The 15,449-nt window shown below is 37.7% G+C and overlaps 1 protein-coding gene across 12 annotated transcripts in view; it reads left to right on the forward strand.

Annotated features, from left to right (window-relative positions):
* The window catches only part of PPP2R2C (protein phosphatase 2 regulatory subunit Bgamma), a 191,262-nt gene that overhangs the window by 86,675 nt on the left and 89,138 nt on the right, over positions 1-15,449 (forward strand). For 4 of the 12 annotated variants that reach the window (XM_088163108.1, XM_088163107.1, XM_088163109.1 and 1 more), the window contains one exon: positions 9,365-9,515. The exons of 7 other annotated variants lie outside the window; for them this stretch is intronic. In XM_088163108.1, the coding sequence (XP_088019234.1) occupies positions 9,467-9,515 (49 nt within the window). In that variant the 5' untranslated portion in view covers positions 9,365-9,466. Of the gene's footprint in view, positions 1-7,583; positions 7,905-9,364; positions 9,516-15,449 lie in introns of those variants that run through there. One more of the 12 variants, XM_014895328.2, reaches the window with a different exon arrangement.

Raw genomic sequence — 15,449 nt, forward strand, 5'->3', positions numbered from 1 at the left:
CTCTCTCAGTTATTCCTAGCAAAACCGGATTTGAATTGAGTTCAGCTGGTCTCAGCAACAGATGTCAGGTATCACTAAATAATGAGGGGTCATGTAAGAGAAAGCCAAAAATATTCACTCTGTCTGTAATCTTGACCAAATGAATCTTTTACTCGCTGCATGTTTTTCAAAATAGTTTTGTATTCTTACTGTTAGTGAAATACTGGGATATACATAACATATGAATATTGCTGTGGAATTGAGTAAAATTATATTGGGAATGTGTATTTTTCCAGTGTACTTTTAATTCATTTTCACCTATTATTAAATTGAAAAATAAGAGAATTACAAGTAGTGTCATAAATCAATATGTGTCCTGAACTGCAGAACAAGTAATTTTTATAAGAGGGCAAGCCCCTGTGTTTATAATAAATCAAGTTCATTATCTTTTGAGCTTCCTGATTAAAGTAATTAGTCATTTATGCTGATACAAAGCCACCAGTGAATTCTTTGCTTTGTTTCACAAATATTAAATCTTAACTTGTTTTGTAAGGGTCATTGGTTATATGCAGCTCCATATTGTAATGTAAATTTGTGGCTCTGTTGATGGGGAAGTAGTTTCTGCCAAGGCAAATTAATACACCAAGCAACTCTCTTACAGTTAGAACAACCTGCCTTTAAGCCTGCACCCTGCAAAGCGATTTACAGTGCCCATGGGACATGGCAGGAGCTGGGTATGGCCTGGGGGTCCCTGGTGCTGAGGTTCCTGGTCAGGGAGGGGCTGCAGGCTGTGAGCCCAGGAAGGCTGTGAGCCCAGGAAGGCTGTGAGCCCAGGAAGGCTGTGAGTGCTTCCCCACTTCTGCAGCTTCCCTGCTTCCCGTGCTCACAGCTGCCCATTCCCACCAACCGCTCTGGGCAGCTCTGCCTGGTGTCATTCGCTGAATATTTGGGAAGGTGAGAGCTGGATGTGATTTTATATCTGCAGAATACCGCTGTCACCTGAGTGGCTTCAGTTTGCAATGCGAGTGTCACTCCAGCTAGGTATCAAAAAGGTCAAAAATTCGTGCTCTGAGAAAAGCATGCATGAGATGGTGCTTCCTCCTGCTCTTCTTTAGCTGTTGGTAAGAGTAGTCTCTTCTGGGGTAGAGTCAAACACAGCTTAATTTTCAGTATGAAAACAGTTGTGTTCCTCTGGGAAGTTTCTCTGTTTCCAGACATCAGTTCTGACCAATATATACTTGGTATCATATTTGTAAAACTTGCCCTTAGACTGGAATAAATCCATACATTGAGGACAGAAGTTCAGAAGTCTCCTGAGTTCTTTTGTGGATCTTAATTGGATGTGCCCATGCTCACAGGTAGAATGAAGTAAGATGAGCCTGATAATTTCAGCATAAGTCTAACTTTTCTTCTGAACATCAAGTATTACAGGATCTGTGAAAATGTAACGTTAGAAAGCACCTAATGATCTACCTTGACTGCAACTCTTATTTAAAGGAAACAAGTCTTCGTTCTGCTTTGGTTTCTTTGTACAATTCCAAATCAAGGGTAATCGTGAGCCTCCAAATTCTTTCTTTTCATATTAGATTACATCCTTTAGGGTTAAAATAAGGGCAACCTTTCCAGCAGTTACTTTGGTCACCTGCTGTGCAGACTAATAATGCCATGCTAATCTCAAAAGGACTGTCAGTCACAATCACATTTGAATTTCAGTGTTTCAGGAAGGAGACAATCAAGAGAGGGAAATTAGCTGAACTAGCGCTATGTTGTTCTACTTGATTTTAAAATCTGCAGTCAGTCAAGTACATCAAGAATGGAAGGTGTGTTTTTAAGGAGGTACAGATTTGTTTACAAGGATTTCTTGGTTAATTTTAATGGTGCAATATTAATAAGGAGACATTACTATAGATTATTTTTTATTTTAGCATATACTCCAGTGAGAAATAAGTAATAACATATGGGGTGAGGATTTGAGAGATTCAGCTTATAAAAGAGGGTAATTGTACCTAAGTGGAGGTTAACACATGAGCTCTGACATTTGTTTTCCTGTTGTTAGTGATGAAACACTTCACAGTGTTCACAAGAAAGCTTAAATGTGCTTTAGAGAAAGACTTTTCATATGGTGGGACAAAGAAAATATTTTCAAGATTTCTAAGCATTCTAGCATTTTCCATGCTAAAAAAAAAGATGAGCCACAAGAAGTTGTCTAAAAGGATAAACATTGTAATTTGAAAAGAAAATAGGTTCTAGTGACTGTTCGCCACCTGGATATTAATGCAGGCAATTACCAGATCTTGCCTTTCAAATATTATTATGTTAGAGCAAGAAAAAAGCCTATATTGTATTTTATATGACCTTTCTAATACTATATATACACATATAGATTTGTGTTATTTGTCTCTGATTCACCAAATGTTTCTTATGTGTGGCTCAAGGCATTTATTTATTGCAAGGCTTCAAGCCGTGGTAAGCAAGGTCATAGATTAAGAATTGATTTCCACAGTTGCTCTAGCATATAAACTAAATTTCTCTTGGTTGGTTATAAAAACTACAACTGGGTATGAATTCAGCTTTTCAACACTGTCTTGAAAATTAATGTTAAAACAAATGAGAAAATACTCTGTATGTATTGCATGCTTCATTTAGACCTCCAGCTAAAACTTAAGGAAAGCAAATTGGTTTTGTGCTGCAAACTGCTAAGTAAAACTATGCCAATAATAAAGACAGTGGGGCTTTTATTTCACTTGTTCTTTCTTGTTACGACTTTATCTTTTAAATTCAGATTTCCTGTACAGTTTCCATCAAATCACGTTTTGATTAGTTCTTTTTTGTAGTATAGGCTTCTAGAGACATTGCTAATTGCAATAGGAATGTGGGTTTCAAAATAAAATATAGCTTAACTTCTTTAGAAACAGACAGTCCTATGAGAAACAGAAAAATCCTGCTGTTTTATTAACATTGTCTCTAATGTGAAACACACTTTTTTAAAACTGAAGACTATATTTAGACTGAACTGAAAATTCATCTTATCAAGGATATGTGTTCTGGGGGTGTTTTTATGTTTTTCTTTGTGGGTTGTCATGTTGGGTTTTGCTTTTAAGGTGTGCTTTGTGTTGGTAACAGTAGTAGAATTAAACTGCAGAAATCAACTTGTGTAAATGTCAAATTCACTCTTTTATGAATCTTTTCAGCAATATACAGATTGTACTGACTACATAGTAAATCTCAAGTTGGAGAAATTGGCTTCTTAGGCACATCTTTGAAGAAAACATTTCTGATATAATATCCTGCCCTCTGTTATTGAATTAGTATGCCTAGAACAGAAACCATAATATGTAATTTCTTTCCAGATCACTATAAACATCATCAGGTGGCATTAAAAAACACTAGCTTGGCCTCTATTGTTTCTGCATGTGTCATAGCTACTGTTTCTGCTATTAGCAGAGGAACCAAATTGCAAGATTATTTTTCTAAGATAACAGAGAATATTGTGTTAGCTTGATGGGGATTTTTTTGCAGTGCACAGCCCACACTGTACGTTATGGCACTGGCATAAAAGGGAGTAGTGTGTCAAGGGTTTTGTGGTGCTCTGTTCTGCTAAAACAATATCTGAATTGCCAACCCTTTTGCACATTAGTGCACGAAGTAACTTTCTCAAAATGTGTATGTAAAGAAAAGTAGTTGGAAAGCAAAGTACTGTGTGATGGGAGCAGTAAAACAGTTTGGTGAGTAAAACAGGTAAGGGTTTGAAATATAAACTTTATTAAGGAAAATGTGTATGGAAATGAAGTACCTGAGAAGTCACTCCTCTTGCCACTTCAGATGGATATTTTTGAGGAATAAAGTTGTGAAATTCATGTGTTGGTAATGGTCTCTATCCCCTCCCTGAACTGTATTTTGCAGGATTAGAATGCTGAGATCTCCTTTCATGGCTGTTTCCAGCAAACTGCTTAGCACTTGACCATATTTTGCAAAATTTTGAGTGGCAGCTTATTTTAATGTATTGGAAAGTGAGGATTTTGTCAGTTTTTAAAATGCTCACGTCTATAACAAACTTCCTTTTGACTTCATTGAGATTTCCATATGGAGATACCTCAAAAAATGCAGCTTTGTGGTGAAATACAGTGATTCAATTCAACTCAGACTTTCTCGGAAAGCCTTGTTAGGAAGGAATTACGATTATCAAATCTGGTAGTCAGGAAGGCTTGTTGTTATTGTATTACTGCAGGACAACTCAAGCATGGTCATGCCTGACTGAATACAAGATTTATGCCCATTTCTAAAATGTAGATCTCTTTTTTTAGAAAACACTGAAATATGTATGAGAATTTTGGACTGATTCATTAACTTTGAATAAATTCCTACAACAAATGAGTGAAATAAAGAGAAAGCAAAAATAACTAGCTTAGCAGGAGTCCTTGTGTGAGGTTGGCTGCCTGCAGAGACACAGGACTACTAAAGAGAGGTCACTGATAATTCGTTGTAGATCCATTTGATGGTAAACTTAGAGAAGCATAACCTCTCCAGAGGCAGGAAAGATTTATGGGCAGGAGTTAATTGTGTACACTTGAGCAATGTCTGTCTAGTGGCAGCCTAGAAGTTTGGGCTTATGTAGGAATCAGTTGTGAAAAATTCTGTTTGAAAAGGTGCACTAACAACATGTATTTGAGACTACTCAAATACATGTGTTTGAGTGTTTGAGGTAGCAGAGAAATGTGCTACTGTGGTGACTTGGGCACCCAAAGATGTGATCAGAGGGCTGGAGCACCTCTCCTGTGAGGAGAGGCTGAGAAAATTGAGGTTGTGTTCCTGGAAAAAAGAAGGCTCTGGGGTGACCTCGTTGTGTCCTTCCAGTACTTGAAGGGAGCCCCTTCTAGCAAGGCTATATATGGACAGGACAAGGGGTAATGGCCTTAACGTGAAAGAGGGAAGGTTTAGGTTGAATATTAGGAAGAAATTATTCTCTGTGGGGGTGGTGAGACACTAAAACAGATTGCTCCTAGATGTTGTGGTTGCCTCATGCCTTGGAAGCATTCAGAGACAGGGATAGGGCCCTGAGCAGCCTGGTCTGTAGAAGATATCCCTGGCCATGGCAAGCAGTTGGAACTAGATGATCTTCAAGGTCCCTTCCAAGCACTACCATTAAAAGATTCTGTGATTTTGTGACTTGAGTCTTTCCTTTGCATTTTAATTCTGGCATGTTTGTTATTTCAGCACTTGATTTGAAATGCAGAAAACTGTGGTCTTTCTGACTTTAATTGGAGAATTAAACTTGTCAAGTTCCCTGAAGGTTTAACGTGAGCAAAATTAAATATTCTTATCATACTCTGATTTTTGTAAAACAATTTGTGCTTCTTCATATGTTGTTATCAAAATGTACATGTACTCCAGTGGTAGTATTACGTTACATTTGTGGGGATTAATGCTGCAAAATCCAATGTCTGCAGCCGGAGGGCGAACCACATCATTTCAGAAAGATCAAGGGACTGCAGTCATTTACATTTGATTGGGCTTTTTTGGATGCATATGCAATTTCTCTGCACCCCACTGTACAGCACTTGGAGCCAGGCTCTGGTCTGAAGAAGGTGACTAATTACAGTAATTACTATTGCTCTTTCTTCTGCACATCTGCTTGGCAACATAACCCCTTGGCTTGGGTTAAAACAGCGCTGAGGCTTTTTTAACCACTCTGAGAGAAAAAAGATATCATGCAAGTAGTTATGCATTCCTCATTTCATCTTTCCACTGCCCACTGCCTTGCTCTGGCATGGGTGCTTCTGTGAAGAACACTGAGGTAGAATTGTGAACAACTGCACTTGCTGAGACTCTTCCTGAGCCTCCTTCAGTGTTGAGTTCCCTCAACACCAGATGTATCTTTTCTAAGACTTAATTAAACACATTCACTGTTTTTTTCCCCTCTGATGATAGCATTTTCATCAAGAACCAGATGACAGCACCAAATGATGGTTGGGTCATGTGTGGCTTTATTCTGTTTTGATGGTGGAAAAATGGGACATACTGTATGATCTTAGTAGGGAGAAGGATTTGAATGAGCAAGATGATCAAGAAACTTCAAACAATGAAACTACATGACCAAAAGAGTCTTGTAATTAGGTTTCAAATGCGCTGTAATTTAAAAATATCGAACTTGTTGCTGCTTTCTGTTTTAAAACAACTCTACTCATACCTCATTCTCCTGTGCTTCTCTGCTTCTCTACTGTGGAATCTTTTCCTTTGTGGAAAGGCTGACTTGAACCATTCCAGGTTTTTCTCTCTCTTGTGTAAGAGGTAAACACACAGCCAAGCATGAAGCAGTTCTTTGCTAAGAATTCCACCTCTGTGGTTACTCCATTGCTGTGATTACATTTGAGCAGCTCTAGATTTCAGTACTGTTGCATCCTTTTGCTTTCAGTATTTAATTAAAAGTTTTCATAGCCAGAGAACAGAACAATAGGGGGTTTCATGTCTGCTAACCATGCCTTCCCCCCACCTCCCCAAAGGTTCGGCTGTGAGTGAAATGCTATTAAAAGCAATATTAATGCAGATGCCAAATGGGAAGAGACAGTGAGCATGTAACAACAATTAATTTGTTTCACAGTGAAATTTATATAAAATAATAAATTATTTAAGAGCAGGTTTTCTTCTGTTTATCTTCTTTTAATCTCAGTTTTGGTAAGAATAATAATAGTAATTTTCTAACTAGGCAGCGGAGACTTTGATTCCAGATACTGTTTTAGTAATCTTGCACTGAAATGCTTGTATTTTTTCAGTGCTGATACTTAATTTTAGTAATCAGCCCTTATGTGTTGACTGTCCTGAAATTTAGTCCTTTCTACATCTGCAGGTTTTAATAAAGGCATGCAGACTTCATTTAGTTGATCAGTATAAGACAAAAATGGATAAGACACTTGATGGATTTTTCATAAGGACACACGTTTTTGTTTACAGACAAGTGAACACATTAGGCTGTGCAACAGCTGTGTCTAAGTAGATGTAGAAGTGGGCATTTATGCTGGGCACAGATTATTTATTCTCCACATATGCAGGCATAAGGCCAAGGCAAAAATGTAATGTTTAGTTTCTAGACAGTGCAGAATGTCCTTTGGTCAGTTATCTTATACAAACTTGTTTCTGTATTACTGTGTAGGAGGACTGTAGCATTCATCATAAAAAACCAGATCTGAGCAGAACACGGTGACCTTTCCAAAAGCAAACTTGCAAGAAAAGTTCTTACATTTGAAGGGCTGTGGCTGACTTCTTAAAATTATGGTTAGTTGTTCATCTGATCTATTTGTCTAGAAAAAGAGTACTAAATCCCATGACATTGACAGTAGAACTTTGATCATGGGAATCCAATATTCATTGCTTGAGGGCGTTTGCTTTTATATACAGGAACTATGATTGCAAATGTTCTTAGCACCCTAATTCAGCATTTGGAGCATACATATTTCAGGTGTAAATACACAGCCAGAGTTTGATACTATTACTGTTGTATTCCATTTATTTATTTGGTAAGTATGTTAATATTTTTTAAATAAGGAGTATGGGTTTATTTTTTTTTACCAAATTTTTGCAATGGATACTTCATCACTAAAAATCAGCATTATGATGGATCCTTTCTGAGTCTGCTCTTTGGCAAACTGCAGTAGCCCACCTTCTGAAAAACATGCAGATGGGTTCAGAAGAGTACCTGGAATTGCCAATTCAAGTTTAAGATGAAGCATCAGCAGTGTAAGACGGCTGTACTACACAACTTTCACTCCTCTGGAATTCTGCTCAGTGTTTTACAGTGCCATGCATGTTCTGTTACATGGCATACACCTACACTGGCTCAACCAGCAGAAAATCAACAAAAACATGCAAATGCTGAGAGAGACGCTTGAGGAAGCTGAAGAAATAGAGTTCATCTGGTGTGAGACTTCTAGGTATGCACTTCTTTTTATCAACTAAATGACATAGTACTTGAACTATTGATTTTCTTTTACCTGATGTCTGGATACAGATTTGTTTATAGTATTTATTGTTTTCTTGTGATAGGAAGTTGAAGAAGGGAATTCATGTTGAATGCAGGGCAATTGATATGAATACAAATTTTTTTTCCCTTTTCCATACCTTCAATAAGACACGGTTGCATGGAACAGCTTGAATGCTTTCCTAGTGACATGGAAAAGCAAAAGAGAAGGCCATAGGCTTGCAAGTAGAAATTAGTTATTTGTTCATTTGAAACTGGCAAGGAAATGGCTAACACATTGCTCCATGACTAGCTCAAAGTTACTAATGATACCTGAACAGTTTAATGTATCACATCATTCATATACTTGATCATGTTCTCTCATTGTGTTTTCTGTTCTTGGCCTGAGTTCATTTGTGGCAGAGAGCTCTTTTTGAATGCATTTTTGTTTCTGTTTTCCTTTTTCTTAAAAACAACCATACTGCAAATCTTCCACTTAGATGTTGGAGCTCATTCTTGCTTTGCTGTCTAGATTATGAGCATGTAACACATGATAGTTCTCCACTTGCTGCAAAACTAATCTAGTAACTCCATGCTGTTCTGATTGCTTTTTGTCTGTTTTTGCCTCTCAAAGGCACTAATGTGAGGATGTTTCCTGTCTCCTTAGTACTTATTTGAATTAATTGACAGTTATTTCTCTTTTATTCAGAAAGAGAAGGTGCTGGTAAAAACTATCTACACAGGACAGTAATAGGAAAATAATCAGCTATTTAGGCTCAATATAAGGGAAAGAAATTTTGCTCCCTTATTGTCCTTCTCTTAAATACAACATGAGATGGGTTTATTCTTTTGTCTACACCCATCTTTACACTTTACTTCTTTATACTCATCTGCAAATCAAATCCATTGCTAAACTGAGATGCTCTCTCTCTACCTATACTTAAAATAACCCTAGGAGTTGTAAGAAAGTGAACCCACATGAGCTGTGTGTTTTCAGTCTGTGTAGTTTTTTGCAAACTGCTTGTAATTTGGTTTCACAGTACTCACAGTGTGCCAGAGGAGAGCTAATCATGTGGATATATATCCACATATACATATATATATTGCTCCTAGTCCTCTCCAGCCACGTGAATGAGCAGGAATCTCTGCTGGGGCTTTCCACCTTAATGGTATCCTGCAATTTGGACTGATGTAAACTCCTTACATTGGGTAGAGGGTTTGAACTGTGAATCACCATTGAATTTAAAAGGGAAAAGGAGCTCAGATACCCACTGAAGAGATTGTATTGATATAAGGAGCTGCAATGTTGGATGTAGAACTGACACACAGTTTTGAAAAGTTGAGTGTTTAAGGGAGAAATTTAATGAAATTAAATGAATCTCTTGTATACCAGAGGTGGCTCAATAGCTTTGTTTTTATGTTTTTATTTGAAAGATATCACCTGCTGGCTGCAGAGTGGGTGGATTCAGCTTCCTTCTGGAGCCTGAGCAAATCATTTGAGGAAGATATTGCTTTCTGCTGCATCCTAAAGACAATATGGAAGGGGAGAGCATCTGTGAGGTTGATTCTGGAGATGGACTGGGAGGTAGGGATACCTGTCACTTATTTTTTTTCTTTTTTCATCCCAGATGGCTGATTACAAGAATCCCTTATGAAAATGGATCTTGGAATTTACAAAAAGCAAATGTGATAAAGGTGTCTACAGGTCATTGATTGTATTTTGTAACTTCACAAGCAGTGAATAAAAATTTTTTGAAACATCTGTCTCTCAGAGGAAGTGGTACATATAGACAGTCCATGTTGTGAGTGTTGTTATTTAGTCTGAGATGTCCCAGAGATAATACAAACCCTAAATACCTACAATAAAATAAAGCCTTTTTTCTTTCTTTGTTTCTCCTTTTTCTGTGTCTCCCACAGTAACTGTATTGCGTGCATTGTTTCATTTGTATTTTTTAACTGGACTGCAGAAAACTGAATGAAGTGATACTGGCTCTGTCTTCTATACCAGTGACCCATGTGTAGATGTAGACTTTCCACTGATCTAAAATAGAGTCTTTGTTCTTATTTAGCTACAAATTTGACAGGTGTCCTTTGGTAGATTAACTCACTTCTTAGCTGTAGTTTATAATTTTCATAGTAGGGTGAAAAACTTGTCAGAGAGTAATATTACATATTTCTGATTTTGTGCATAATGCAGGGGATCTTTGACAAGGTGTTTGGATAGACTTGTCTGTTTTAAATTCCTGATTTAACATGGCTTCTTCTGAGATTAACCAAGCAAACATCTTTAGTTTGCAGAACACCTTGAACTGCCTTGATCAACTCACTGTTGAACTCAGAAATCTAAATATTACGGGAAAGAATGAGGCCCTGCATTGAAAGGTTGTAATAACATAAAACTCAGCATGCTGCCCATCTGTTTAATGGTTTAGATGTTTTTCTGTAACTGAATTGGAATCATGGAGATTATTTTGTGTACAAATGTACTGTGCTTGTGCTAAGATGCCTTCTTTTGTGTTTAAGAGTTCTTTTTTCCTGGTCCCTTGATGTATGAGCAGTACTGCTTAGTAGGAGAAGCAGTTTCCACAGTGTTACCACTGAGTTTCCTTCATATGAATGAGTTGCTTCCAGACACTCATTGGTTGGGCTGACATGCAGATATGTATTCCTAAACAGTTTATTTATTTTTTTTAATGAAGAAACTGGTGGTAAAAGTTAGTTTTAAAATTTCTGATCATCCTATTAAATAATTATTTTGTCATAATAATAATTTTGTCATGATAAATTGTAATAAGAACAATGGAAGTATTTAGACTCAAATGATGCCTTTCTGCTAGGCAAATGAAGGGTAACAGAATCTTGGCATTGTCTTTGGGATTCTGAGCCATTTGTGTTGCCCTCTCCCAAAGTCTCTGTGTATTTCAGTCACTGGATCTCTACTGAAATGGATTTCATGCCAATTTGAGCATGGGGAAATTGTTTCAGAGCTGAGGTCACTGAAGGTTTCGTATTCCAGTCCTCCTTGAGTTTGACTTTTTTTGTTATAATAAGTTACTGCCCTTGATTCACATTTTTCTAACTTATATAGGCAAGAGTGAGTATGTACATTTAAGTATGCAGAATGAATAACCATTTTTCTGGCTTGTCCTCGGCATTCTGGATTCCGACTTAAGATTATAAACTCTTGAGAGAAAATTTACATTTTCAGGAAACAGAATAGATTGTCATTGACATAAGTTGAATGGAATACTGGCATGAGAACAAAATCTGATCTTGTATGTGCTAGGGCTGTACTTCCAGGAGCATGACATGCATTTATGTGTTGTTCTTTCTTGGAAAAAGTGTGCTTGCATGAGTAATAGTAACCACAGAGTACCATTTCATATTTTTTCAGAAAGCAGGTGATGTGAATTCCTGGGTAGCAGCTCAAGTAAAAAAAATTCCTTGCTACATCCCCTGTAAACAAAACAAAGGTAAATCAAAACAAGCTAACCATAAAATCCTGTTCCAAAAGTATGAAAAATGCTGAAGAGTGATCATTCTGTGGAAATCAGCCCAACAAGCATTCTGATAAGCAAGGGAAGTATCACATGTTTTAAAATCAAGGGCAATTAAAACTTTGAATGTAGCTTTGCTAAGCTCCTTGGACTCTGTTGTGGCTTTACATATTTCTACTTTTAACATCTATTGTTTGTGGAACCAAATTAGCAATTTTTTCACTGTTTTGTGGAATGTGAAGTAAATGAAAGTGTGACTTTGAAATAAAGTAAGTATCTTTTGGAAGATAAAAGACATGCATACTTTTGGAGAGAGTGTTTAACAAAGCCTGTATTCATCCTGTATATAAATATTATAAATGCAAACATATCTTGAGACATGTACAGATCAAGCACAGATGTATGGTTAAAATTAGGCTGATTTCACATCTGAATTATGATACATCAGAGATCTGAGACAAAACAGAAACGTCCCCATTTTCAACATGTACAGAACATGCCAAACAATTTACTAGTATGATGGAATCACCTCCCAAAACCAAAGTATATTTTGTTAATTCAAGGTCTATGGTCTCTGATGTAGGAGTTTCTTGGGAACATGAAGTTCCTGTAAGACTGCATAAGTTTGAGGGTCAAAAGACCTTAAACATTTTTTGGCCATTTTCAGATACAGAAAACATATTACCAAGTATGATACCCCATAGTTCTTAATTTCCTTGATAGAAAACAAGGCCCTTATTTTCAAGAACTCAAAGTAAGGCTCCTCCCATCATTTTAATGGCAAAAAATACATGGAGTGTCATAGGTGTGGGTGGCTTGTAAAACTCCATAATGCCAGTGAAAGCTCAGAAATTATGCTTGTAGAGCAAGTAAATAAATTTGGTACTGTGGAGTTATGGACTTTGATTTGGTTTAAAAATTCACCCTAATATTAAAGCAGTGCTGTGGGTGTTGTAGCTTTCCTTCACTTGATAATACTTCATAGGAAGTTTGGAATACCTCCTAAATTATAGGCAAAGAGGAACAGAGCTGACATTTCCACTGGCCTGTAAAGCCACACTGTGAGCATCTGATGCAGGCAAATGGCCACCCTAAACATGGCTGAAGAAGAGACAGAGCTGTGATTCTTCACTGTGCAATGCAGTAAATACCTATTACAGCTGACCTAGAACAGATGGGTGCCTCTACTTCAAAGCAAAGACTTCATAGCTTAAGTTGCTGAGGAGAAATTTATTCTTTTCCCCAAATGCAAGAGCTCTGTAGTGGAGTGACCTTGGCTGGCTGCCAGGTGCCCACAAGCTGCTCTCTCACTCCCCCTCTGCAGCAGCACGAGGAAAGAAAGTGAGATGGAAGCATAAGGAGAGGACATCCTTCACCAATTACTGTCACAGGCAAAACATGCTTGACTAGAGAAAGATTAATTTATTGCTAATTAAAGATACGGAAAGTTAGTGGTAAAAAAAAATCAAACCTAAAACCTTCCCCTCACCCCTCTCTTCTTCCAGATTCTACTTCCCTCTTTCCTTCCTAACTTTCCTGCCACCTTCTGCCACTCCTGAACAGAGTATGGGAGGAATGGGGAATGAGTTACTCTTAGTTCCTATCTGCTGTTCCTTCTTATGCTCTTCCCATGCTCCACCATGAGATCCCACTCAAGGAATACAGTCCCTCATGAACTTTTCCAACACAGGTCCTTCTCCACTGTTTCAGTAGGAATCCTTTCCACGGGGTACAGTCCATCAGGAATGGGAGGCTCCTACAGGCTACAGTTCTTGCCTGAAAATCTCTTCTTGTCTGGGCTTCCTGCGTGGGCCATGGCTCCTGCCAGGAGTCTTTTCCAGCCTGGGTTCTCCATGGGCTGCAGTTTCCTTCAGGGCATCTCCTCATGCTCTGGTTTGGTGTTCTCCATGTGCTGCAGGGAGGATATTTGCTCCACTGTGGTTTTCCATTGGCTGTGGGTGGACAACCTGCATTGTCACAGTCTTCTCTATTGGCTGCAATGGAATTTCTGCTCTGGAATTTCTGCAGAACCTTTGCCCCTTCCTTCTTCAGTGACCTGGGCATCTGCCGGGCTGGTTCTCTCATGTTTTCTTACTTTTCTCACAGCTGCCAAACAGGTTTTTTACCCTTTCCTAAATATGTTATCACAGAGGTGCCACCAGTGTCACTTGTAGGCTCAGCTTGGGACAGCAGTGGGGCTGCCCAACATAGGGAAGCTTCTGGTCTCTTCCCACAGAGCCCAACCCCTGCCAAAACCTTGCCCTGAACACCTACTCTTGTAGTAATTCCACAGCAATATGCTGCTTCAAATGTATTCCTTATGGATTTGATGCAATTCTTAGAGGATATTGACATTAAGTTCGATATGTTCCTGAAAGTGATCACTAAATCACTAAAAATTATCTGTATTTAGAGATATTTCTTTAGAAACTTTAAATCCTTTTAGTTATGGAGTGATATGACCATTATTTAAAACTGGAGATTAAGCTCTATTATAGTTTTGCTTCCATTACTGGATTTTTCAGCATTTAATCCTATTTGTTTTGGCAAAGATTCTGTCACGTATTGATGTATATGTAGATTCAATACCATGGCACACATTTTAATTTACTGTCTGATCTGTGTTTTAGTAAGAACCTGAAGATTTGCTGTTGCACAAAAGATATTGCACCGAGGAGATTGGGGAGGGATCAAGTAATTTCTATGTTTCTATCGGGTTTTTTATATTATGCCAGATCTGATTTTGGCGTTTTCACTTGTAACTCTTGTTCAAGTAAAAAATCCTTCCTGCATGTTAGCAAGGCTGCAAGCCAGTTGCTATGGTATTCAGCATTCTTTTTTTATTTTTAACCAATCAGCTGGCTTTTGTAATGATTCAGCCCAGAATAAGAAATTGGTCACATAGGCTAGAGCTGTATCAAAAGAGCAGATATTTATGGCTTGAAGAATCTAGAGAGGTTGGGAGAATGGCAGAATCTGAGTTACAAGAAAATATTACAATCTATGTTTGTGGTATACATTGTGATGTGTAACTAAATGCTAGTAATGGTGGTAAAAAGCACTTGTTCTTTTCCAGGGTTATGGTAAAAATTGAATGACTGAACTAATTTCTCTATATTGTTTTCTCACCCAAAGTTATCAGCAATTCATAGCTAAACAACTATTAGTTTTTAAAATTCTGTATCCATGTTTGATAATTTTTCATGATGTTACTAAAAGGTAGTATGTTTTTGACAGAGTATTATTTGCTTATAGACAATTACCAGACTGCTGCTTTTCTGCTCAATTTTTGTGTTGCTGTTTGGCTAATCGGAAAATTCCGGACAGCTTCTAGATAATCTATGAGGATTTTAAAGTTCTAATGATGCTGACATGTAGCTAGCAGTGCTACAAGGATAAAAGAAAGACATCCTAGACAGAGAGAGAGTTGAACTATTGAAAAAAAGGAAGATGGACTTTGGTTGGTCTTCCAAAGGTTTTAAGCTTCTTGGCTTGAAGGTAAGGTAGTTCTCCTACCCACCCAGGCTGCTTTGTACCAGCAGGACAAATAAAATACAGAGCTTGTTTTAGGAAAAACAACTTACTGCTGAACTCATGCCTATATCAAAAATGAAACTTTTAGATTTCAGTTTAGAAATTATATTTATAAAAGATGGGGCTACATACTAAAAGTTCAAGATATGGACCTGATGAGTATGTGGAAACACGTATTTGAATATGGAAATAACTAGAGAAAGGATTTCTTCTAGGAATGTTTTTTCTTTTTCTGTGTTCTCTGTACAATCGAAGGGCATAGTCCTTTCCCTGTGGATAGGAGCATATTCTGAAGAAGCCTTTGCCTTTTCCTCCCAGAAGTGTCATGAGAGCTTTTGTTTGCTCTCCCAGAGCCTTACATGCTACCCCTTCATTTCTGTATGCAGGTAATAATATCCCACGGTGGAGTAAAATGCTGGCAGTGAATAATGATATCTCTGCTCTTGCTGTGAACAAAACCACCTCCTAGTTATCAGGGGTTTGACTAA

Source organism: Sturnus vulgaris, chromosome 4 (assembly GCF_052056855.1).
Source record: "Sturnus vulgaris isolate bStuVul1 chromosome 4, bStuVul1.hap1, whole genome shotgun sequence".
Lineage (NCBI taxonomy): Eukaryota > Metazoa > Chordata > Aves > Passeriformes > Sturnidae > Sturnus > Sturnus vulgaris.